The sequence below is a fragment of the Aotus nancymaae genome, unplaced genomic scaffold (assembly GCF_030222135.1).
Source record: "Aotus nancymaae isolate 86718 unplaced genomic scaffold, 86718_ANA_hifiasm-v0.15.2.pri h1tg000059l, whole genome shotgun sequence".
In the NCBI taxonomy this organism is placed as follows: domain Eukaryota; kingdom Metazoa; phylum Chordata; class Mammalia; order Primates; family Aotidae; genus Aotus; species Aotus nancymaae.
In genome coordinates, this window is record NW_026988473.1 from 25,200,156 (window position 1) to 25,227,490 (window position 27,335).

At 44.2% G+C, this 27,335-nt stretch overlaps 1 protein-coding gene across 4 annotated transcripts in view; it reads right to left on the reverse strand.

The window, feature by feature from the left end:
- The window catches only part of LDLRAD3 (low density lipoprotein receptor class A domain containing 3), a 282,755-nt gene that overhangs the window by 110,675 nt on the left and 144,745 nt on the right, over positions 1-27,335 (reverse strand). For 3 of the 4 annotated variants that reach the window (XM_064365028.1, XM_064365026.1, XM_064365029.1), the window contains one exon: positions 20,385-20,525. In XM_064365028.1, the coding sequence (XP_064221098.1) occupies positions 20,385-20,525 (141 nt within the window). The remainder of the gene's footprint in view (positions 1-20,384; positions 20,526-27,335) is intronic. The other variant, XM_064365027.1, reaches the window with a different exon arrangement.

Consider the following 27,335-nt stretch of genomic DNA (forward strand, 5'->3'; position numbering starts at 1 on the left):
GGGACAACTGGACATCCACGTGCAAAAGAATGATGCCTGACTCCCAGCACACAGAAACATGAACTCAGACTGAATCATAGACTTAAATGTAAGACTAAAACTACAAAACTCTTCAAAGAAAACATACGAGTAAATCTTGGGTTCCTGGAATCAGGCAGTGGTTTTTAGATATGACATTAAAGACAGAAGCAACAACAACAAAACAGATGATTGGACCTCGTCACAATTAAGCCTCTGTGTGGCGAGTGATGCTATCAAGAATGTGAAACGACAACTCAGAATGGGAGAAAATATCTGCAAATCGTATATCTCATAAAGGAACTGTCTGAAGAATTAATAAAAAGAACTCTTACAACTCAACAATCAAAAGACCTCCACTTACAAATGGGCAGAGGACAGCAATAGACATTTCTCATAAGAAAGCATACAAGTGGCCAATAAGTATATGAAAAGATGCTCAACATCGTTAGTCATTAGGAAAACGCAAATCAAAACCACAATGAGATACTATCTCACACCCCCAGGATAGCTATCTTCAAAAAGTCAGAACCTTCATGCACTGCTGGTAGGAATGTAAAATGTAAAACAAAGTAGCAGCTTTGGAAAATAGTCCACAATAGAAGAAAGCAGTTCCTCAAATTGTTAAAACAGAGTTCCCACATAAACCAGAAGTTCCACTTCTAGGTACATACTCATGAGAAATGAACACATATGTCCATACAGAAGCTTGTACACAAATGTGCATAGCAGCATTATTCATAATAGCCAAAAAGTGAAAAAAATCCAAAAGCTGATACATTCTGTAGCTTAGAATCACCGGTAACCAACCCTTTGAACGTAAGGACTTTTTTGCTTATCTTTTGTGGTGGATATCACAAAAATTATACACAAATCTTTTTTTTTTTTTTTTAGCACACCAGCTATCATTCATGTATTTTATGTGTCTCCCAAGACAATTCCTCTTCCAATATGGCCCAGAGAAGCCAAAAGGTAGGACACCTGCGGTTAGATGAGCCTTGAACACATCATGCTAAGTGAAAGAAGCCAGTCACAAAAGAACACATATTATATAATTACATCACTATGAAATGTCTAGAATAGGCAAATCCACAGAAACAGAAATTAGATTGGGCTGCCTCGGGCTGAGGAGAGGTGCAGGGAGTTCATGGGGAATGACTGTTTGTGGATATGGGGTTTCTTTCTGAAGTAATGAAAATGTTCTAAAATTAGACAGTGGTGATGGCTGTCTAACTATGTGAATACACATTGAATTGCATATTTTAAATGGGTGAATTAATATGGTATATTAATTACATCTAAATAAAGCTGTTAAAAAAAACTCCAAAACAAAGCAATATGCTTACTGACTGATATCTTCTGTAGTGGTGCTCAGGACCCCCAAATTGAATGGTGTTCAGGTGTTCAGTTTAGGGCTTCTACTTGGCAGAGAATGAAGTCTCTCTTTCTCTCTCTTTCTCTCTCTCACACACACACACACACACACACACACTCTCTCTTATTTTCTCACTTATGTTGTTTGGGGATGTGTGTCAAATGGCACAGTGAGTAATGTGCTGATACCATATACAATGCCATGCAGACGTTTTCCTCTCTTCACTACGCCTTAAGCTATTTTTTTTCCCTTTCCAAGGAGCATGATGAAAACACACCTCAGTTTTAAGGTCCAAAGAACTGGGTTCCCATTCCCATGCCATTTCCTAGCTGTGTGACCTTGGACAAATCACATATCTCTCTGGGTCTCCATTTTCTCCTCTATAAAACAAAAGGGTTGGTCTAACACCTTTCAACCAGAGTTCTATTGGTATTTGGGATGGGATAATTCTTCACTTTGCAAGACTATGTTATTATGGAGGCCATGAAGTTTCCCTGACCCTATGATTAAATGCCAATCATGTCTCCACCACTACACCAACACTGTGAAACTCACCATCCCCATTTCCAAATGCCCTCTCTTGGCCCCACACTTTTCTACCACCTTTGGTTGAGGATCACTATAACTAGATGTTCTCCAGGGCAACTATTCTAGCTCCGAACACTTCTTGATGCTGGCCTTGCTGCCTTGTCCTCTGATAACTTTTGCCTCTCCATACAGCCCTGATCACACTCATTTCCACTCTCCAGATCTTTCCACCAATGTTCATAAATATCTTACCTAATAATCTGAATTTTACCACCATATCAGGAGTTGAAGGGTTGGCACAGTGGAGAAGCCACCATTTAAGGCATCTAGGCCATCACAGACCCCGCCCATGAATCGGAGCAGAGCTGAGGCGGCAGCTTGGTTGCAGACATCACAGCAGCCACAGTTGTCATGCTGCCAATCGCACTATCACGCTGGGTGGGAACCGGGGAGCCAGGCAACAACCCGTTCAGTTCCAGCTCTGCTGGGGGGTTCCGATGTTTTAGGTTTAAATAAATCTGATAATTCATGGTATGGTTCAAATCCAAAATATATTACCGAAATACAGAAAGTCACAATGGTGGAAATGAAAATGACAATGGCCAAACCAAGATCAGTTCAGATGTCAGCAAACGAGCGTAGCTCTTTCTAGTTTTTGCTCCGTGTTTCAGTTTATAGCCCAGTTTTAAATATAGTATGTATTAAATATGATGTGGAGTCAGATTTTAACACCCTGCAAGTGCAAGAATTTTGCAATTCTAATAGAAAACACACCATAAATTAGTCTAAGGTGACTCATCTACACCAAATGTCACTAAGTGTGATTTTTCTAGAATGGATCACTGATCTCAGAGGCTCTTTCTTCCCTTTCCTTCTAGTTTCTACCTTACAACTTTTGCTCTAAAAGATTACCCAGTCAGGCCAGGCTATCTGTAATCCCAGTACTCTGGGAGGCCGAGGCAGGCAGATCATCCGAGGTAGGCAGATCATCTGACGTCAGGAGTTTGAGATGAGCCTGGCCAACATGGTGAAACGCCATCTCTACTAAAGATACAAAAATTAGCTGGGCTAACTACTCGGGAGGCTGAGACAGGAGAACTGTTTGAACCCAGGAGGCAGAGGTTGCAGTGAGCTGAGATGGCGCCACTGCATTCCAGCCTGGTGACAGAGTGAGACTCCAACTCAAAAACAAAAAAAGATTGCTCAGGCAATCACAAGGCAAGTCTTTGTACTGATAAATAATCAAAATACGGTTAATTTCCCCAAACTAATCAAGAATTACATGTGGCTTTTAAACTAATGCCAGTCTTTCTTTTTTTTCTTTTTTCTTTTTTTAGTCCCCACCCTTGATATCTGAGGTGCCAATCACTGAAATGAAGAGAACCACATAATGCAGGGAGTCTCTCTTGCCCAAGGATGCATCCCAGGTGCCTAATACTCAATAATATTTGCTCAATTAACAAAGGCTAATATGAGATTCATCTCTGTTACCCATAATGCAGTTTCTCTGAACACAATTGAGGGAGATATTATAGTGGGCATTTTAGACAATAGAAGACCCTCCTGAGCATCCCCCTATCCCTGCCTTCCCAGAAGAGGGTCTGCTTCACCTCCAGCTATATGTGACCATTCCACTGGCATTTCCTTTTTTATTAGGCCAGGAAGCAAGATGCCAGATGGAACCAAGCTGGGACCCTGGCGCCTTGCTGGTAAGCAGGAAAAAGAAAACCCTTGTCAGCTGTCAGAGATAGAGTACCCTGGAGAACCCATCTGGTTCTTCAATCTGATGTTTCTCCAAAGATAGAATGGCTTGGGCTGGTAGCTCTGATGGTTGCTGGTTATATAGGGGAATGGTGGCCCATGAGGAATGGAACTCCCACTTAGGAGTACATGCTAAGTGCTGGACAGCCTTTCTCACATTTCCTCCCAGCAATCCTAGAGGCAGGCCTGGTTGCCTTTGTGTTGAAGAGGCTCAGAGTGGTTAAGCCACTTGCTCAAAATCACAGAGCTACTAAGTGGTACAGCTGCCATCTGACCTATGCAGAGCCTGGGCTCTTAAGGTTTTATATCATGAATATGTTAATATACATGCTAATGTAAGGGGGAGGCCTTATAAAATCAGCGTGCTCCTGAAATTTATACCCAAAGTTTGAAGGATTTTTTTTAAAAAACTTTCTCACATCTAATGTTCTCCTCCGTATCCTCCATGCCTAGCAAAGGCCTTGCACAGAGAAAGTAAAGGTATCTCAGGCTTCAGTCTCATGCCAAGGAAGTGAGAGGTCAGGGACTCAGGCTCAGCTTCCATCAAAAGCACCATACACAGCCTCGGTGGATGATGCTTGAGGTGAGGAGAGACCAGGGCATCCTTTTGGGGATGTGACTGGGGTGATGAGGACTAGCTCTGTGTGACCGAGACATGACACAGCAGAGCTTGAGGTCAGCAGCCTTTCTGGTCTTCATGTGCAACATCAGGGAGTGGTCATCTTTGACCGAGTTCAGAAACACAAGGGCCACATGAAAGCTCTCTTGGGAAATGGGGGCCCAGTGAAAAGTTTGAACTGCCCCTAGGAAAAGTAAGACTGTGAAAATGGGTACCTATTAGCTTCTCTATTAAGACGAGCACACTGATGATGCAGCAGGGAGATGTCTTTTTACTGACTCAGGTTCCAATCAGCAACTACTACATAACAAATCATCCCCAAATTTAACACCATTTTTATCACCTCTCACAGTTTCTATGGTTGAGGAATTTGGGAAGGAAGCGGTAGTTCTGGTTCAGGGTCTCACAAGTCACTGCAGTCAGACAATATCTGAAGCTGGGACAGTAGTGGCTGAAGCAGCCAGGGGTGGCCCAAGCATCTCCTCTCCTCTCTTGGTCTCTTTGTGTAGATAGTTTGGGCTTCCTCACAATATGGCAGCCTCAGGGCACCACATTTAAATGGTGGCTAAAGCTTAAAAGAGGGGTATTCTGGACAATAAGGAAGAAGCCATGTTGCCTTTTATATCCTAGTCGTAGCAATCACATAGCATCGCTTCTGCCATACCCTGTTGATCAAAATAGTTGCAACAGCTGGCCCAGTTTCCAGAAGGGGGGACACAGTCTCTACCTCTCAAAGGTAGGAGCGCCAAAGAATCTGTGGATGTACTTTAAAACTGCTGCACTGAGAGCGGAAGAAAGACAGAAGTAACAGGGCTGTGGATAGGGGAAAGGGAATGTATTAGGAAGAGAGACACACCATGGAGTCACGTCCCTACAAGTACACAGCACATTTCCAGAAAGAAAGCAGGTAGGCAGGCACTGGCCAGCCAAAACAAGTTTGGGGAAATATCTATAAAAGGTTCTGCACCACACAGGAAAGACTGTCTGACAAATTAGCTAATGAGGACAAAGCATCTGTCCTTGGAGATTTCCTTCAGATGCAAATTGGCCCAAATTTGAGGCCAGCTGACCTCTATGAAAAAAGCAAAACCAGAGTCAGATTCCTGTCGTCTGGAGAACAACTGTAACCTTGATCACACTCCAAAATCAAGATAAAAGCTTGGCTCTTTGAGGGTCACCACAGGCTTACAATAAATGAGCCTGTATACGAAGGAATAAATATGTGAAGCACCTCTTCAACTTGACATTTGGGGCAAGGGAGAACAGGCAGCCACGGTGGGACGTCTCTCAGCCCCAAAGGCAGGTTTCTCTGTGCTGGCACTGCAGGGTGTTGCAGCTCAGACCCATTTAGCTTGAGTGAGCCCAAGAAGGGACAACATGAACTGAGGGTTCTCTCTCAGGCTGTGTGAACTGATGTCATAGCAGCAACAAATCTTCCAAAAGTCTTTTAAAAGTTCGGATGTTGGTCAGTACAAAAAAAAAAACCTACAGCCCATGCTACTGCATAAGCTAACCTTTGACCTATCAGCTCGGTCCAAAAGTGTCTGTGGCAAAGACTGTGGCTAAGCAATCCCTGTACCCATCCAATCTCCCTTTCTGCCTTTTCATAATATTATAGAAAGTGCTGACTGTTTTGATCAACAGAGTATGGCAGAAGTTGGCTAGGCATGGTGGCTCGTGCCTGTAACCACAACACTTTGGGAGACCGAGGTGGGTGGATCACCTGAGGTCAGGAGTTTGAGATCAGTCTGGCCAAAATGTCAAAACTTCGTCTCTACTAAAAATACAAAAATTAGCTGGGTGTGGTGGCACATGCCTCAGCTACTTGGGAGGGTAAGGCAGGAGAATCGCATGAACCCAGGAGGCAGAGGTTGCAATGGGCTGAGATAACACCACTGAACTCCATCCAGCCTGGGTGACAGAGCAAGACTCTGACGCAAAAAAAAAAAAAAGAAAATGATGCTATGTGATTTCTATGCCTAGGATATAAAAGGCAATATAAGTACCCACAATGAGAAAGAAAATATCACTCAGTCTCCCTTGCAGCTAGGTGCGGTCATGTGAATATGTCATGATCAGGCAACCAGATCATGAGTGAAAGTGATGTGTGTAACTTTCAGGTCATCTCCTTACAGATCGATCTATCTGTCCTGGTCTTCCTGTTTGCTCTTTTATTTTTTAAAATTTCATTCTTGCTCCTTCTGTACTTCCCTCCTTTCTGATATCTCAGAAATAGTAACCGCTGTAGCAGTCTTGGAATTCCTGAGGAGGGGAGAGCTCCCTGTTGGCCTAAACTGCTCACCTCTGGGGTATTCTATGTGAGAGAATTTTTCTTATTTAAGGCACTTATTAAGTCATAACCTCTATCTCATTTTAATCACTTCACGATGGGATCTCTTTGTTACAGCAGCTTGGGCTATGTTCTAACTAATACAGAATCCCTGGGCCACGTCAAATATTCCACTCTAAGAACCTAATGTGAGAAAGAATCATAGAAGAAACCCTAGAAACTAGATCTCTAAAGTGCCTCAAAAGATGTGCACATATCTGTCTTTCTGAATCTTTTCCCTGTCTTTCAATTCCTTCTTCTTTGTCAGAGGTATGCAATGTAGGTTTTCCATGGCTCCATGAATGACTGACACTGATCATTCTTGATAAGAGCTTGCAATCCACTCAAATCAGTTCAAAATGAAGGGAAAGGTTTACCTTAGAAAATAGAGGCTTCACTGAAAAGGCAGAGACACTGGACATCCTGGGGATTTGGAAAAACATCTGAGAAAAAAACAAATACTCTCTCCATCTATCTTTCGGGGATTGCCACCTCTGGCCTCTTGGGCTGGTCTCTAGGTGGACTACCACTCTCTACTGTGAATTCTGCCTTTCCCAGCTGTGGCTTCTATGTGACTGTAACCTATTCATAATGATCTGCTTAGCATCCTAAGGCTGATTCAGTCCTGAGTGTCTCTGAAAGAGGCATTCTGATTTGCTACTGGCCAATGGGCAAACCAACTAGCCTAGGGTCAGTTGTCCATTTCTGGTTTGGTCAACAATGATTGAGGTGGCAGGGAGGTGTCCTGGAGAGCAGAGGGGTGCCCCTTCCAAAGGTTATGACTGCATGGTCTGGAAGTTGCTAAGGACAGGGCAACTAATACAACATACATTATGTACCCTGGTACTCTGGATATATGAGGAATTCATGTATACTTTTAGACAGAAGGCCTTATGCAACATTTCTCAAGTGAGTACTGGTCAAAGAGGTGGTTGTGTATCCCTGGTCTTTCTCTTCAACTAAAAAATAAGCTACTAGGATGAAGCAGATCCTAGGAATCCTCTTGACTCTCAGCACCTAGCAATGTGCTCTGCAAAAAGGAGGGTTTCAGAGTAGCTGAGGTATCCATGTTGGCTGGATTTTGAAAATCCAGGAATAATGTTGCAACAACAAGCCTGCATTAAAAAGGATGTGCTGGGACTCCATGTTTGAGTCCCCTTCCATGAACACTCCCTTCATGGAAGCTGCCTTTCTCTCTCCTGGATTTCCCTCTGGAGTCCCCTTCCACACTCTCGTGGAAGTCTGTCTTCTCCTCCTAAACTCCATCTCTCTATTTCCTAACACTCTTGTGGAAGCTGCTTTCCTCTCCTGGATTCCATCTTTCTGGATTCTCTCACTCAGTGTGAGAGTTAGCTGTTTCTTTCTCTCTCCTCTCTTTAAATAAATCATTTTCTACAAAAAAAAAAAAAGAATGTGCTATGAGGATCCATTTCATAAAGCACGGTTTGCACAAACTTATACCACTTCCCTATTTGTGATGTAGAGGTACAAATAAAAGTTCTTAAAGAAGAAAAAGGAGGACTTCAATAGCAGCTGACCTACTGAAGCAAATTTGAGCAGCAGACACATGATGAAGGGCATGAAATCTCAAGGAAGAGAACTAATGGGAGAAGACGGGTAGGCGTCATTTAGAGGCATTCCACAAAATGAACTAAATATGAACCAGACTGACAACATGGTGGGTTTCCAGAGAGGAAAACAAGCTGGAAACAAGAAATTGGTGCTTGGAGTACTTGGAGGGTGAGATAAGAACTGACATATTTGCAATAGAGAGCGTATTTTTACCTTTCACTGGCCACAAAGCTGTCAGGTAGTCAAACTGAGGCCAAAAAAAGAAATAACTTGACTTCATTACATAACCCAGGTAAGTTTTTCAAGCTACTTGTTGGAAGCAGGAGGGTGAGGATATCCAGCCCATGGTCACTGAGCTTCCCAAGCTCTTCTCACCCCAAGAAATTCACAGGTCTATGATTCCTTGATTCCCCAGGCTCATCCTGCCAGCTGGCTAGCAGGGCTCAATAAGATGCAAGAATAAGCAGAATTCTCAAGGCATGCAGTGATAACGCGCTGCTCCTATGAATTCCTTTTTCAGGGTTGAACATCTCATTTCTCCTGGGTTTCTTCCTCTGTCTCCACCTTCTCATTGGAACCTGCAGGGAGGGGGCCCCCAGGAGCCAGCCTCAATGCAACCTAACAGTTTCACATCTTCCACTCCCCACACACATACACATGAACACTTTGCTCCAGCCATACAGAATCTCTGTCTTTGGATATACTATTCCCTCTCTGGCTGGATGCCCAGCCCCACATTTGCTTTCAGGTCCATTTTTATGTAACCATAAAGACTGGGCAGCAATTTCATTTATCTGAAGCCTTGCCATATCCCCCTAGGAAAAACTGTCACTCCTCGCCAGCCTCACGCTCCCATGGCATGCTGCTCATTCCTCTATTACAGCATTTATCACACTTGAGGGTAATTATCTGCAGGCTATTATGGTTCTCCCTTGCAGGACTGTGAGCAACTTTGATCTGATCTATACTAGTTTGTTTTTCTTCCAGTACCTGGGTGAAACTGGGCAATTGCAGGCACTCTGCAAATGATGTGTGCATGAACAAATGTCAGAAAGAGTCAAGAGAGTCAAGGGGTTTTGGGGGGCAGGGAGCTAAGAGCCATAGCAGTCAGTTCATGGAGGGATAAATACCCCCTCTACAATCAAGCAGCACCACACAGCAGTCTCAGGGCTCCAGAAACTTGCAGAGCAAACTTGCAGAGAGACAGCAAGCCCTACACCGATCCCTGACTTCTCTGAAACTCAGTCCTTTCATCTCAGGAGGAATCCACTCTGCCAGGGGTCTAGGCTGGATTCCACCATTACCCCAGGAAAAGAGAGGCAGGACAGAGGCAGGGACCAACTGGGAGAGGGAAGAAGAGGGGAAGCCTGCACCTGATAGGAATGGAGGAGACTAAGAAACAGCCCTGATGATTACCACAGTAGTAAAGTGATCAGGAAGCAACTACTGTCTTTGAGCACAGAATCATTCTGACTTGCTTCTAAATGAAAGGCGTTTCAGAAATCTTCAAACTCCTGCTGCTGTGGTTAAAGAAAAGGAAGGTTTTGTGATGCAAACACTCAATTACTAAGAAGAAAACCCCACCTGTACAGAAAGGCAGCAATCAACCTCTTTCAGCCTCCTTCGGTTTCTTCGAATCGAGTCAGCATTTTTGCCTCTCAGTCAAGCTGGGCTTTCAAACTCTTAAATTAAAAGTGGAAAAAAGGCTTCCACATTCTTCCTGTTAAATGGACCTCCAGCAGTTTCATTCTACGAAAATCTACAGGAATTCCTTAAGGGTGATGATTCTTTCCTACGGACTCCCTAACGAAGCTCTTGACATCACTTGGCAGCCACAGATTTGGAGTAAATACTGACCACTCTTCAAATTCCAGGTTGTGACATTTTTGGTTAGATCCCCTAAACACAGACTACTATTTTTTAAAAATATAAAGTTTTTTCCCATTCATATTTGAAAAACTAAACTAAAATTAGCACTTCTCCTATCACATGCCCTGCACGATTTCTGTAGAAATGATCTCTGCCTGCTTAGTCACTTGGTTCTATTTGGCAAAGGTCTCTCTCTTCCAAAAGCATAAGCTCTTCTACTCTCAATTACCCAGGCTAGTGGGGGGCCTGGAGCAGCAAAGTGGAAAGCAAGCACAATCAGAAAATAATACGGCAGATTCTCCAGTTCCACAAAATTAGTATCCCCATGGTGATACACCACCAGCTACTCTCATCCAGTTGTTCATCAAATCTTAGCAATACTAGCCTGAAATACTTCCTGAAACCATCCCCCCTATGTTCCCACTGTCACCACCTTCATGTGTCTTATGTGTGACTTCCCACGGCCCATGGGAGAGAGTTCAACATCCTTCACGTGGTTTCCCAGACCCCCAATCTACAGACAGGCCACCATGGACCACTCCAGCTTCCCTGCAGGCTGTTCTTCCCCAGTCCAGGACAAAGATTCTCTCCTTGACCAAACTCCACTCCGGCTCTTCTGAGCTCTCTTCTCAAAGAGGCCTTAGCTTTGGGGCTTCTGCATTCCTCTCTGCATTGTCTGATTCTAGCAAGAGCCCTGATGAGTCAGTTTAGCAAAATCCTCCATCTGCCACATGCTCACTGTTGGTATCTGATCCTGTTCCGCATCCTCCACCATCCTCCCAGTGATGTCTGATTACCTGGCCTGCCTTCAGTGAGAATCTTGTTAGGTCCATTGAGTCAGAATCCCTCCTTACCCTGATGTCTCCCCTTAGTAATTTTCCACTCACTCAATGGCTTGGCTAAAAATTCCCACTTTTCCTAATATATTTGGAATTGAACCCAGTTCTATACTGAGGTCTCTTTTCCCTGATGGCAACCATTTTTCCAGATAAAGTTTGTTTTTAGAGTTTTACCATCTAGCTCTGGTTTTTCTTTGACATTTACCACAGGGCAGCCACATGGATCTGCCAGTTCCTCAAATGCATCACGCGGTTTCTCACCTTGGGATCCTCTTACCTGCCGTTCTCTCTGCCTGGAAGGATCCTTCTGCCCTGGCCCTCCTCTCTCTCATCCAGTTAACTCTTACCCATCCTTCTGGTTTCAACTTCAGCATCACTGTCTTGAGAAAGCCTCAGCACCCCACAGACTGCCCTGCTATTCACTCCCAGAGTGTCCTGCACCTGTCCCTGCAAGACATTCCTCATGCTACTACTGACCAACCCAACACCTGCTTTTCCTACAGAGTATGAGCTCTAGCAGAGCAGAGGCCGCATTTGTCTGGCTCCCTATTACCATTCTTCAATTCAAAGATGCGAATTTTTTTTTTTTTTTACAACTTCACATTTTGAAATTGGAATGCATCTTAAACACAACAGTGTGCCATAATTTAATGGTCAGTATTGTTTCTTTCTCAGCCAAACATAAAATAACAATGGCTCTTACAACAGACGGCATTTTAAGATTTAACAAAATTTGGTATGTGCCTTTGTCTCCTGGGCATAGTGCCTAGCACCCGGTAGCAATAAAAAATATAGTCATGGGTTGCTTAACGACAGGGATACATTCTAAGAAATGCATCATTAGGCGACTTCATCATGGTGTGCACATTATATAGAGTGAACTTACACAAAGCTGTATGGAACGGCCTACTACACACCTAGGCTATATGGTGCAGCCTGTTGCCCCTAGGCTATAAACCTGTACAGCATGTTACTCTACTGAATACTGTAGGCAACCGTAACACAATGGCAGGTATTTGTGTATTTAAACATAGAAAAAATACAGTAAAAACATGCTATTATAATTTCATGGGACCACAGTCATGTATGTAGTTTGTGGTTGACTGCAATGTCACTATGCAGCACACGACTATACCTGTTAAATTACAGACAGAGGCTGGGCACAGTGGCTCATGTTTGTAATTCCAGCACCCTGGGAGGCTGAGGCAGGCCGATCACCTGAGGTCAGCAGTTTGAGACCAGCCTGCCCAACATGGTGAAACCTGTCTCTACTAAAAATACAAAAATTAGTGGGATATGGTAGCAGGCACCTGTAATCCCGGCTACTCAGGAGGCTGAGGCAGGAGAATTGCTTGAACTTGGAAGGCAGAGGTTGCAGTGAGCCAAGATCACACCACTGCACTCCAGCCTGGGCAACAAGAGCAAAACTCTGTCTCAAAAAAAAAAAAAAAAAAATTACAGACAGACATTTCCTAAGGATCCAATATCAATCAGTTTTGCTATGTAGCACACACATCTTAAAATCTCAGTGGTTTACAACAGCAAAGATTTACTGGCTTCTCCTGGATCTGCAGGTTGGCTGTGGCTCTGCTGGCTTCAGCTGGGACAGATCCTAAGCTGTGGGGTGGGTCCAGGTCTGTCACATGTGCCACTGCATTCTCCTTAGACCAGCAGCTTCCAGGGTGTATTCTTCTCCAGGAAGATCACTGAGATGCAAGAGGCCAAGCCTCTGGTCTTATGCTGACTGCAACATTCCACGGGCCAAAGCAAGCCCCACACCCACGGGCAGGGATATTTTTTCTAGCCAGTCTGGCAAGTTAGACAGCAGAGGGAGGGAGTGAAGAACTGAAAGTAAAAATCCAGTCTACCACAGAACCTGTATGGTGGTGGTGGGTTTAGGGTAGGTGGAGACTATGAAGGGACACTGAACTCCAAATTTCAGCAGTAGCTAAAAGACAGTTCCCTCGATGAACCATACACAATACGCCCCTGGTCATAATCGGTGCAGGACACAGAAGCCACAGAGTTAGCAGTGTTGGCCTGATTTGGTGGCCCCTCTGCCCAGAGGCCCTAAGGACCCTCCTCCTGGGGTCTCCACTTTTGAGGTTTTATTTGAGGTATCTATTTGAGTGGATAAAGCAAGAAGTAGTCACTGTCCCTAATTCTTTCTTCTCATTGCTACATATATATTCGCTGTGAGCCCAGGATCTGGCAATAAATCAGGGTCAGTCACCAGCTAATTTAGGCATTAGAACTCGGAGGGGAAAGTGCAACCGTCCAAGGTCCTTAACACACAGAGGTGTTGATGGATTAAGCCATGGCTTTCAGGGAACATGGAGGGGTTCTGACTCCAATGATTCCAGGGGCGGGGCTGCTGTGGAGACAGAGATAATGAGGTCTGTACACCAAATACAGAAAATGAACTTGAAATACAGGCTGGGAGGCGTCCTCCTAACCAAGCACAGCGCTACCAAGTCCCACACCACAGGCAGACCAGTAACTCTCCCTACCAAGGTGATTCTTTCTCAACTGTCACAGCTCCCGCACTGCATCTAGCCCTTCCAGTCTCTGGTGGAACCTCACGTCCCTTCACTCTTGTGCTCTGATCACTCTCCGGCAGTTTCACGTCCTCTTGGCTGTATTTCTGCTCTGGTACTTAGTGAATGGCTGTGCCTTGCTTAAATGTGACTTCTCAGGGACTGTATTAGTTGGCTAGGGCCGCAGCAACGAAGTAACACAGACTAGGCAGCTTTAAACAATAGAAATGTATTGTCTCCTGGTTCTGGAGGCCAGAAGTCCAAGATCAAAGTATCGGTAGGGCTGGCTCCTTCTGAGGGCCACGAGTGAGAATCTGTTCCGAGCCTCTCTCCTGGCTTCTGGTATTTGCTGGCAATCTCTGCTGATCCTTGGCTTGTAAATGCATCATCCCAATTTCTGCCTTCACGTTCACATGCTGTTCTCCCTGTGGATATGGGTGTCCAAATTTCCCTTTTTATAAGAACAGCAGTCATTCAGATTAGAGCCCCATGGTACTCCAGTCTGACCTCATCTTCACAAGTTTTATCTCCAATGACTCTATTTCCAAATAAGGTCACACTCTGAGGCACTGGGGTTTAGGACATCAACACAAGAATTTCAGTGGGGGAGGGGCACCATTCAGCAAGGGGCCAAGATCATTTCTGCACCCCTGCATGCAGCTAGGGGCCTGGCACAGGGGAGGCCATCCCTCACCTACCTGTTACCTGCCCACAGACAAAAATGCCAACTTGAATAATGCATATACTCTAACAACTACACCCCCACTTCTCTCTCTCTCTCTCTCTCTCTCTCTCACACACACACACACACACACACCCACACACACACACACTTCTGCAGAAGAAACAGGACAAAGCTGTCAGTGTTAGCTTCCAGTGAGGTGCCAAATCTCACAGCCAGCTTTTCAAATTCTCCTCAAGCCTTATCACCAGGATACAGCAAGCAAGATAAAGAAACTGCCAAAACACTTAATTAACTCTCCTGGCATTGGTGGCTTCTTGAGAAGAGCTTAACTTCCCGGCATTCCTCATGAGGAGGGAAGGTGGACAGGCACGTCATTCTTTTTTACAGAAAAGAAAACTTTTGGAGTACAAAGAGAGGGAAAACGTGCCAGGCTTCATACTAACCTCCCCCATAAACTGACAGGCCAAGAGTTGGACTGACCGCCTGAAAGTCCTGGGCCCAGCTTAATGGTACCAGCCTGCACCTCATGGGGTGATGAAAAACGCAAGTCTGTCCATCAGTGTGATGACCCGAGTTCCCATCGTGGCTCCACCACCTGCTCCCTGTGCAGACTTGACCAGGAACAAACTTGGTGCTCTTCAGTTTCTTCATCTAGAAAACGGGGGTCATAAGAGCACCCACTCTCCGAGGGAATCTATGAGAACTGTACAGGAATACAGTAAAGCTGAGAAACGGTGCCTGAGATGCAGCTAGTACTCCAAATGTTTGCTATTCTTACAAAACCCCACATGACCTTTCCAAAGGTTTCACCGATCACTGTGACCTGAGTCATCACAAGCTCTCAGTGGTTAGAGCAGTGAGAATTGAGGCCCCCCTGAGAAGTATTCAGGGTGTCAGTTATGTAATGTGGCAGAAAAATGACCCCCAAAACGCAGAGGTTTAAACAAACAGACATTTATGATCTCACAGTTTCTATGGGTCAGAAACCCAGGAGTGGCTACACCTGGCTCAGGCCGGGGAGGCAGACGTCTCCATTTCACTAGGGGCGGATCCACTTCCAACCTCACTCATGTGGCTATTGGCAGGCCTCTGTTCCCTGCTGGCTTTGGTTGGAGTCCTCCTTCAGTTCCTTGCCACATGGGCCCCTGAGTATGGCGGCTCACAGTATGGCAGCTGGCTTGTCTCAGAGAGTGGGAGAGAGCCAGCCCACAAGGGCAGGCAAGACAATGCTAGACTGGCTCCATCATCTAGCCTGGGGACTGACAGCTGCCACTTTTGCTGCATTTTCTTTGTTAAAAGCGAGTCACAGTTCATACGCCCATGTCTTAGCATAGTGATTCACAATAGTCAAAAGGTGGAAGCAACCTAAGTGTCCATCAGTGGATGAACGAATAAACAATGTGACACATACACACCTGAATACTATGAAGCACTGAAAAGGAAGGAAATTCTGACACAGGCTACAACATAGATGAACCATGAGGACTTTATGCTAAGTGAAATAAGCCAGTCACAAAAAGGCAAATATGTGGAATATGGAGAGAGAGAACAGCAGAATTTAAAAAGTACGAACTTCAAACAGCCTACAGAGGGACCCGCCATTCTTCTTAAGGGCAAGCAAAAATCTGCTTCAGTAAAACACTGGGATGGGCATGGAAGAGGGTGTTGCCCAAACCATCAGCAGGCCTAACCTCCATGTCTTGGACTTGAGAGACTTTTCACTGAACGTCTTAGGGCACCATGAGTAAGTGAGTCCAGGATACATACACACTTAAGAATGATTAAATACTGCATGAGTCCACTATATGAGGTACCTAGAGTTATTCCACAGCACTGATGTACTGGGGTTCCTTTGCTCAAGCACTAAAATGAGTTAGTGCTTCAAATTAATGAAGACAGAAGTAATATGATGACTGCCAGGGGCCTGGGGAAAGGAGAATAGGGAGTTATTTTTTAATGAGTATAGAGTTTCAGATTTGCAAAATGAAACGTTCTGGAGATGGATTGCACAACAATGTGAACATACTTAACACTACTGAACTGTACACTTAAAAATGGTTAAAATGATAAATGTTATAGTAGACATATTTTGACACACACCAAAAGAACGGGATCTAAGATCAGATCACATGTAAAGGGATGAGATTATACCAGGGCATGAACACCAGGAGGTGGGGCTCATCTGAGGCTGCCCGCCACATTCAGCCAACATTTGTAAGGCCACCTGAGTGCCAGCCATACCCAACATGTGCATGGCAGGACATGCTAACTCTCAGATGTGTCCCACGGAGAGTTCCCAAGCAATGGAAAAGCCATAGAACACCTGATCCACAGCTATTACTTTTAGAATTATCTTGGAAACAGGTTATGTTTCCAATCAATGAAGCCCCAATTAAAATTCAACTCTACCACAAACACCTCATATAGAATACAAAGACAAAATAACGACTGCACTTTCAGGGCCATTCTCATGTCCAACTCCTTACAGACTGTAGTTAGTTTTCAAGGCCAAGGATAATGAGGGGAACTCAATTCCAGATAAGGAGAGAAAGGAGGAGGGGCTCCTATAAATTGGTATTGTTGAAGTGGAGAAACCACTATTTCATACCCTAGTCAAAGTGGAATTATTATTATTATTATTATTTTTTGAGAGGGAGTTTCACTCTTGTTACCCAGGCTGGAGTGCAATGGCCCGATCTCGGCTCACCGCAACCTCCGCCTCCTGGGTTCAAGCAATTCTCCTGCCTCACAGCCTCCCGAGTAGCAGGGACTACAGGCATGCACCACCATGCCCAGCTAATTTTTGTCTTTTTAGTAGAGACGGTGTTTCACCATGTTGACCAGGACGGTCTCGATCTCTTGACCTCGTGATCCACCCACCTCAGCCTCCCAAAGTGCTGGGATTATAGGCGTGAGCTACCACGCCCAGCCAAGAAAATTATTTCAAGCACTCTCTTTCTGGTCTTGGAGCCAGTGTGCTCTACCCCATCAAGATAAATATGATTAAGTATAATTTTTCCTCACATAACTGAGAGCAAAGATCTATTTGTAAGAGCTACACACCCAGCGGAAGGAGAGAGAACATAGTTTGACTAAATGAGCTCATGTACAGAGGTGCTTAGCAGGGTACGTGGTACATCGAAAGGTATTGTTAAGACAACAGTGGGTTAAATCCTATGTGGCACAGGGCAATATTATGTCTAGTCAAAATATCTCTGAAATTTTTCAGGAAAATACTGCATGGAGCTCAGTGTGGTCAGTTTTCCCACAGCACTGATGCACTGGAGTTCCTTTGGTCAAGCACTAAAATGAGTTGGTCGGTTTGCACATAGAGGTTACACGAGACCAGAAAACATACCCTCAATACCAGAGTCTCCCTCAGGGCAGGGAGATGTGTACACCCTGTGAGGGATGAGGCTGCAGAACCGCAGGCAGCTAAGAGAACTCCAGATCTGTCTCCCATCTCACACTCACTGCAGGACAGATTCCCACTGAGGAAATGACAGACTTTCCACTCAATTTAAACAACAATAATAATACTTGTTATTATATTAATAGATTGTGGATATCTGAACTCACGTAACTTAAAAACCCATGTGGTGCAATATCACACAGGGTACAAATTAAAACCCAGCATTAATAATAACACCCTACCAAGAAATATTTTCTAGTCTTCTGCACTTAGCAAATCCACCATGTACCGAGCACGGTGCCACCACATAGGTTCTGCGGGATTTGACAGGCAAAATGGGCATACTTCCTGTTCTTGTTACTCTTCTTGGTTAGCTCACAGCAATGCCTTCCACGAGTGGCCTCCTTGTGGGGTGGCTGCTATACCCGTGAAACTGACTGGTGTCACCAACTGCCTGGTGGGACTTATTTTCTGGGAGCATGTGCATATGTAGCTTATTATCTAAGAGGACGCCGTATGGCTAAGGAAGGCGCAAAGCTGAGATTCTAAGGAAGGTATCTGTCAAGACTTGGGCTTCCTGTGTACGTGTCCACCACTTTCTCTGTAAACCTCATATTTATGAGACATGGAATATGGAAAGAGAGAAAAGCAGAATTAAAAAATAGGAACTTCAAACAGCCTACAGAGGGACCCGCCATTCTTCTTAAGGACAAGCAAAAATCTGCTTCAGAGGCCGGGCGCGGTGGCTCACGCCTGTAATCCCAGCACTTTGGGAGGCCAAGGCGGGTGGATCACGAGGTCAAGAGATTGAGACCATCCTGGTCAACATGGTGAAACCCCATCTCTACTAAAAATTCAAAAAATTAGCTGGGCATGGTGGCGCATGCCTGTAATCCCAGCTACTCAGGAGGCTGAGGCAGGAGAATTGCCTGAACCCAGGAGGTGGAGGTTGCGGTGAGCCGAGATCGCGCCATTGCACTCCAGCCTGGGTAACACGATCAAAACTCCATCTCAAAAAAAAAAAAGAAAGAAAAAAAAAGAGAAAAAAAAAATCTGCTTCAGTAAAACACTAGGATGGGCATGGAAGAGGGTGTTGCCCAAACCACTGGCAGACCTAAACTCCACATCTTAGACTCGGGAGTCTTTTCACTCAATGTCTTAGAGCACCATGAGTGAGTGAGTCCAGGATACATACACACTTAAGAAATTGTATAGGAAACAATCTCCATAGAAAATGTTCCCCAATCCTTCCTATCTATGCTAATACTTGATTTTGTATTCTTGTTCCTTATTTGGTATCCATTACTGGCAAGACATTGGCATGTCTGGTTTTATAAAAATTTGATCTTGTGTAAAGGCCAGCAATACATTGCGTTCAGTAAGAAAGTTGGAAATTCCCAGGCAAATGGCAAGATTATAAACCTCTCTGGAGTGTAGAACGGTGGAGCTCAGCCTTTAGTGTGCATTAGAATCACACCGAGGGCTTCTTAAGTAAAACACCGACGGCTGGGCCCACCCTCACCGGTTGATTTAGCTGGTCTGGAATGGTGTCTGAACAACTGCATTTCTGGAGTTCCCAAGTGATGTTGATGCTCCCGGACTGAGGGTTATACTTTGAGAACCACTGTGAAGAGTTGACCTAAGAAGGGCATTTCCAGGCAAAGACAATCGGAGGCTAATTCTACCCAAGACTCGCCTCCCACAGCTGTTCTCTGCACAAACCTTGGCAAAGTCTATGCCAAGACACATTTTGTCTTTTCTTTCCTATGAACCTCAGCCATATAGATTTGGGTTGACCATAATCCTTGGTTTGTGACCCACTCTTACCAAGTGGTTATGTATGACCATCTGTTCATTTTCATTCATTTTCAATAACATAAACACCAATCAGATGATATCAGTTTATAACATTAGAAATACATATTCTTACAGATGCCTTAAAACAGACATGTATTTTAAATTTTAGTATTTCTAATCGCTGAAGAAATACTAAGAGTCCATGAGTAAAGAAATGTACCCGGTCAGTTTTAACAAGGGAGGACATGGCCTTATCCTATTGTGTCCTCCTCAGATTCCCTAACAAAGCTCATCTTCCCATCCTCTAGCTGCATCCTTCAGTTTCCGTGAAACAGCCTCAAAATCAAGAGCCCGGACACAAGGAGGCAATTCACAGAAAAGTAAACAAAGTAGTAAACAAACACGAGGGGGGAAAAATGTTAACTCTGCTCATTATCAGAGAAATGCAAACGAAAACATTTTGGGAGGCTGTCATTCTATGACTACTAAATTAGCAAAAATGGAAAAAAATAGGGCAACAGTTGCGATGCCTGTGACTGTCTGTGATATTACAGTAAAACTGACAGGCACAGACCATGCTGTCAGCAATGTAAACAAGAACAACAACAACAACCATCTAACAGCTGCAAGCTGAGGTGTAATGGACACCTGTGCAGGCACCTCACTCTGCAGAGTTTATCCCAAAGAAGTAATTTAAGGGAAATAAACAACCTGGATTGCCCCAACAAAGCAATGCTTCAGAAAACCACAGTACAGCAACATGACAGTATATAATACAGCTGGGGCATATTACAGTTTTGAAGAGAAATACACAGATGATATTTATACATGAACAATACAAAATATTAAATGATAGGTGTGCTGTAGTTAAAGCCATGTAAACGCGGGTACCTACCCGTACCAGGGCTGCAAGGCCAAGTGCAAAAACTAACACAGCTATTGTATCTGGAAGTGGGGATGGGTGTTGCTTTCTGCCTTTCAGTGTGTTCTGTTGCTGCGGTGTTGTGTTGCAATCATCTTTTTAGAGCTTGAGAGGTTCCTACCTTGAGAACTTTCACAGCTTTCCTCGTCACTGTTGTCCTGACAGTTATTCTGTCCATCGCAGATGAAGCTCTTATCAATACAGAGGCCGTTCTTGCAGTGGTAACGGGCGGTGGAGCAAAGCAAAGGGTTTGCTGCTGCTGCTGTGGAAGGAAAACACGACGCGTCACCAGGGAGGCCGGCAAGTCCCCTCAGGAACCCTGGAACTTCTTCCAGCTTAGGGTGTGTCCCGCTCAGGAAGCAGTAAGCTTATCTTCTAAGCTGGCAGACTCAAAGCCCATCCTGGAAGAGTGGCCAGCCAAATGTGAACACAAGGCTTACTCTGCCTCATTCTAAAACTTCCTGGGGTCTTTGCAGAGATCTGCCACTCTGGTTAAGTAAGTCTGCTTAATAACTGAATATTTATGGCTTTCAACACCATCAATAGAAATCCCTTTGAAATGCACTGAATCTTGGCTTTGTTAGCATTTACCTTTTTTGGTGACAGCACAGGGTCATTCTTAGAAACATTAATTTTTAGACTGGGCCATAAAACAGGGTTGCCTCTGGCTCCTTTTTAGAACTTTCTAGTCTCTTTTTAAACTATCCTAGGCTGCTGTGCTTTTGCAATTCTCTTTTGTTTTTCTATTTTTGTTTTTTTATTTATGCAAATGTGTGGGGTACATGAGAAATTTTGTTACATACACATAATGTGTAATGTAATCAAGTCAGGGTATTCAGGTGTCCATTATCCAAGTGCACTACATTTTTGTTAAGTATATTCACCCTCCTCTGCTATCCTTTGATCTTACACTGTTTGTATCCTGTAACCTACTTCTCTTCATCTCTTTATCCTCCACCCTTGCCCCTACTCACCCTTCCAAGTCTCTGTTATCTATTTTCCCACTCTCTACCCCAGTGTGATCAATGGCTCACCCGACATGGTCAACCCCTAGGCTTGCCAGCAGCCACTGAGGAGTCTGGGCAAAACCTGAACCTCACGGACGTCTCCACTGAGGGATCTGCTGTCTGTTGGCAAGAATGTGGAGGGAGAGGAAGTCTCATAAACTACAAGCGGAGGTGCAAACTGGTACGTCCACCTGAGAGGCCCATTTAGTCATAGTAAAGCCCATGGTGCATGTAGTGAGGCCCAGTCATTTCACTCCCGGCTATATACACTTCTCTTGAGAGACTCTTTTTTCTCCCTTTTAAAGAAACAGGGTTTCAGTAACTGCAGTGCAGTGCTGCAATCATCTCTCACTGTAGCTTTAAACTCCTGAGCTCAAGTGATCCTCCCACCTCAGCCTCCTGAGTGAATGGTTGGTAGCATAAGAGAGAGAGACATGGAGCAAAGCCAAGCCGGAAGGAGTAGCTGAGGCAGGGATCCACACACCTCTCTGCCACTGTGGAAGTCATGGCACGATCTGATCCCACAGCTGTGTAGGATGCTTCCAGTTCACTAACTATGTAGCAGCTTTTTAATTCCTCACTTATTCTTTATGGCTCACTAAGGTAAACTCAGTAGCCTCAATTTCTTCTATGCAAACGAAAAGTCCATGCACCTAGTTGGTCAGTAACCATTTTCTGAGCAGCTCCGCCATGAGGCTCCTATTCTAGGCACTTTCTGAGACCCCAAAAAAAATGACAGATCTGGGCCCTCCCCTCAAGAAGTGTGGTAACCGGCTGGTACGAGGTCAGCATAAAACTACTTAACAACACAAGAGCAAGTCTCCACAGAAAACCAGTATTTCTACAGTACAATTTACTTGCAGTATGATTCAAACAAGGTTCATTCCAGGGCTCTGTTTTCAATAACTGAATCAGCCAAGTAGAAATTACTCCAATCCCAGCTCTGCCACTTATTAATTTGGGCAAATTACTTCACCTCTCTGAGTCTCGGCTGCTTTATCTGTGGACAGGATCCTCTAAGTGATTTGTGAGGTCCACTGCAAACTAAACATGTGGGGTCTGCTATCAAAAGTTATTTTAAAAACTCAAGATGGCAAGAGCAGAGCATAAAACCAAGTGTGGTCCACTTAAGCTAAGCACTGGCCCTGTATGGCTGCACCAGCCACAGACCAAGAAGCTGATCCTGCTACTTACAGCATTAATCTAAGCATCAAATGAGATCTGTGGGAAAATGTAGTGCCCAGCCTGACATGCAGCACAGGCTCAGGGAATATTATACTCGTTCCCCTCGTTACGTCAATCTTGGTCCTACAGAGTGTGGCCTTCCCACAAGCAGCAACATCTGTAATGATGAAGAGGGGTCATCCCGGACCTTGGGGAATGAACTGAACGAGCACCTACATTGCATGTGGTGGGCACAGCACCAGAGCGAACATCAGGCCCAGCACAGAAGATCGCTACGTTGCTTTGGGATCAGGGCCACACCAGCTCCAGCATCTCTCTCTGGGATCCTCAACGGCAACATGGCAGTTGTAATCTATCTTCTCCCCACACTTCACTGAGCTGTTGTGAACACACAGAGATCATGGCTGCAAGGACTTGGCTAACCTGACAGCACTATCTAGATCTAAGGAACTCTAGACTTTTTAATTTTAACTATTCCATTCCAAAAGTTTGATTTGAAAGGCCAGAGGAGGTGAGGGAAATGGGGGAAAGCCAGTGCTTTTGGTGTTGAGGATGATGGAGCAATGATGTAAAGTCAAACAGAAGTGGTCTGGCCTGAAAATGGAAGTTTTAATTATTGACATTGCTGTGGGCCAGAGAATGGCTCAACTGAATCAAGCTGAAACCAAGGTCTGACTTCAGCCAAACCGAGACAGAGAAACCCAAAACCACAAATCACGTTTGGTTTTGTCCAAGGCAGCTCTCCAAACCCTTGTGTTCATCAGCATCCACCATGGTACCCTTCAGCTTCTCTGGGACCATATGGGTCACATCTATGCAGCCAAAACGTCAGTAACCATCAGCTCACTCAGACAGACAGCTTGGGAAAGGCATTCTAAGTGCTTCAAGATGGGGTGTTCGTAAGCTTATGTAAATGCCTGATGGAGAAAGCTGTGCAGAGTCATCCTTGCTGAAACCACTGTCATCTACTTACTTTTCCTTCAGTCTTAGATCTTTTCAACCTCTCAAACTTTCCAAAAGAAAAAAGTCACACACATGTATAAGTGTGTATATACATGTCTACATACATGTTACATATACGTTATGTGTATGTCTGTTTACAAACCAAGTCACAGACTGGTTTTAATGTATATAACCCAAAAGACTAGTAGCCAGAATATGTAAAGAACTCTCAAAAATCAAAAAGGAAAAGAAAACTCAATAGAAAAAAGGGCCAAGGATATAATCAGGCAATTGACATAAGAGGAACAGCAAATAGTAAAAATTTGAAATAATGTATACTGTCACTGATGATGAAGTGCCACTATGCATGAGACTTACCACACTCAAGATCTTAAAGTACCAAGTTGTTGGTAAGAATGTGGAGGGAGAAGTCTCATAAACTACAAGTGGGGGTGCAAATTAGTACATCCACCTGGGAGGCCCATTTAGTTATAGTAAAGCCTATGGTGCATGTAGCATGGTCCAGTCATTTCACTTCCAGCTACATACTCTTCTTCAGAGAGACTCTTTATTCTCCCTTTTAAGGAAACAGGGTTTCAGTAACTAACTGCAATGCAGTGCTGCAATCATCCCTCACTGTAGCCTTAAACTCCTGAGCTATTGATCTTCCCACCTCAGCCTCCTGAGTAGCCAGGACTATAGGCATATACTACCATGCCTGGCTAATTTTTTAATGTTTTATAGAGAAAGGGGTCTTGCTATATAGCCCAGGTTGGTCTCAAACTCCTGGCCTCAAGCAATCCTCCCACTTCAGCCTCCCAAAGTGTTGCAATTACAGATGTGAGCCACTACAAGACTCTTGAAGAAACAAAAATGTTTACTGAAGCCATTATTTGTAAAATTAAAAAATTAGAAGTGACCAGAATTGGCCAGCCATGGTAGCTCATGCCTATAATCCCAGCACTCTGGGAGGCTGAGGTAGGTGGATCATTTGAAGTCCAGAGTTCAAGACCAGCCTGGCCAATGTGGTGAAACCACATCTCTACTAAAAACACAAAAATTAGCTGGGCAGTAGTGGCATATGCTTGTAATCCCAGCTACTCGGGAGGCTGAGGCAGGAGAATCGCTTGAGCCTGGGAGGCAGAGGTAGAAGTGAGCCAAGTTCATGCCAACTGCACTCCAGTTTGGGTGACAGAGTGAGATCCTGCCTCAAACATTTTAAAAATTGCTTAAATGTTTACTTATAAGAGAACAGATACAACGTGTTATACTGTTACAATGCCAGGGCTAGCTAACTGCTCCTATCAAGGGCCCGACAGTAAATATTGTAGGTTTGGTAGCTGTTTGGTCTTTGTCTCTGTTGTAATGACTCATCTTGGCCATTGTGTTGCAAAGCAGCCATAGGCAATCTGTAAATGAAGGGCATACTATATTCCAACACAACTTTATGTACAAAGACTGGTGTTAGGCCAAATTGAGCCATAGTGTGTCAACTGATGCTGTACTGTAGTGAAAAATGAACTGGTGTCAAGATGGATGAATCCCACAAACACAATAGCAAGGGAGAAAAGCAAGCAGTGATAACACCAGGAAGCAGACAAATGCATGGGCAGACAGGGGCAGGTCCCCAGTAAAATTCCACCTTTAAGCCAAAAACAGTTTAAAGCCCGAAAGTTACAAGTCAAATCTGCTGACTGGATTGAGAACCTCTCTTCCTGTTTGGCACACTTTCCTCTGATTGATCCCTACCATCACCTATTTTACAAATACCTACCCTTCCCTAATTGGCTTTCTACACTGTCGTGCCCACCTTTGAGTGGGGTCTTCACTTTAACCTTTTTTGCATACTCACAAACCAATCAGCATGCACTCCTCATTCTGAGTCCATAAAAAGCCCTAGACCCAGACACACTCGGAGAGAAAATCATCCCTGCAATTTCTCTCCACTGAGCTGTTCTGTCACTCAGTAAAACTTTTCTCCACCCCTACTTGCCCTTTGAATTGTCAGCATATCCTCATTCTTCTTGGATACGGGACAAGAGCTCAAGAACCACTGAACATGGGTACAACCTATAACACAGGTGGGCTGAATGGAAGGGGTGCTTCCAGCAGCAGACCTGGGATGGAGTGAGGCCCAGGCAGGGCAGGGAGTGTCACTGGCTGTGGAGGTACCCTAATGGCAAAGTGGCCCAGAAAAATCCTGTGTCACTAGTAGGCTATGTACCGTAACCATTGATATGAAGTTACCCATAAAAGAAAATGCTACTTTTCATAGCAGGATAAAAAATATACAAGAAAGAAAAAAAAACACTTGAATGGAAATAAACAACCCCAAGTCCAGGGCAATGGATGCCTCTGGAGAGAAGAAAGGATCGAAAAAAAGGCATAGCTGGAGATTTTTTGCTCTTTTTGTGTGTGTGTGGAGACAGAGTCTCACTCTGTGGCCCAGGATGGAGTGCAGTGGCGACATCTCAGCTAACTGCAACCTCCGCCTCATGGGTTCAAGCTATTCTCCTGCCTTAGTCTCCTGTGTAGCTGGGATTACAGGCACTCACCACTATGCTTGGCTAATTTTTGTATTTTCAATAGAGACAGGGTTTCACCATGTTGATCAGGCTGGTCTTGAACTCCTGACCTCATGAAATGCCTGCCGCAGCCTCCCAAAGTGCTGGGATTACAGGCATGAGCCACTGTGTGTAGTCCGGCTGGAGAATTCTAATTATATTTGGTAATAGTTTATTACTTAAAAATTCTGAAGCAAATATGGTAACATGGTGATACATTTTTGACACTGGATGTTGGGAATCCAGATGTTCATTTTACTTTACTTTTTCTTTTCAGTATGTCTCAGAAACTTCACTAAACATTATCAAAGGTCTAGTCTAGCAGAAATGTTTCAGTGAGCACTCACTTTCCTTGTCTTTTATTTTCCCATCATAAAGCTCTCCCTGGTCCACAAACACCTCTTAATATTTAGTATCTTTCACACTCAGGGGCATAGTTACTCAGAAGACATAGCTGTATCCTCGTATACAACCACACCTAGGATTCCTCCTTGTCAATGACTTCTCATAAAACACAATACAATCTCTCCCATCCTTTGCAGGGCAGAAAAAAAGAAGCAGTGAATGTTAGAGGAACATAGCCCAAACCTAGCAGCAAGCCAGAGCAAAACGCCTCCCAGCCATCAAAACACACATCACGATGCTCATGTCCTGAAAGTGCCGGGAGCGTCCTGAAAGTGCCGGGAGCTTCCTCAAAGAAAAGCCCTCATGCTCTCACCTCTTTCAAGGTCTATGGCTTCTCCATTTATGTAAATTCCAACAAGTTCTGTGTTCCTGCTCCCAAGGACAAAGCAAATTAAAAGGGAGAGGAGATGCCACTTGCTGCCCTGCAGACAAACTGGCAGCAAGAAATAAAAGCTGACAACAAGAGAAGGGGATGGAAGAGCTCTAAAAAGCAACCTCAAGAATTCCAAAAGCTAGAAATTTGATCACATAGGGGTAGAGAGTGGAAAAATAGATAACAGAGACTGGGAAGGGTGAGCAGGGGGAAGGGAGGAAGATAAAGAGATAAAGAGGCGGAGAGAAGGGGGTTAAAGATACAAACATACAGTAAGATAAAAGGATAGCAGAGTAGGGTGAATATACTTAACAAAAATATACTGCACTTGAGTAACAGACACCTGAATACCATGACTTGATCACATCATGCATTACGTGTATAACAAAATGTCTCCTCTACTCCATACATTTGCATACATTTAAAAAACAAAAATAAAAATATTTTTTAAAAATTCTAAAAGCACAGCAGCCTAGGATAGTTTTAAAAGAGACTAGAAAGTTTTAACGAAGAGCCAAATGCAACCCTGTATTATAGCCTGGTCTAAAAATTAATGTTCCTAAGAATGACCCTGTGCTGTCACCAAAAGAGGTAAA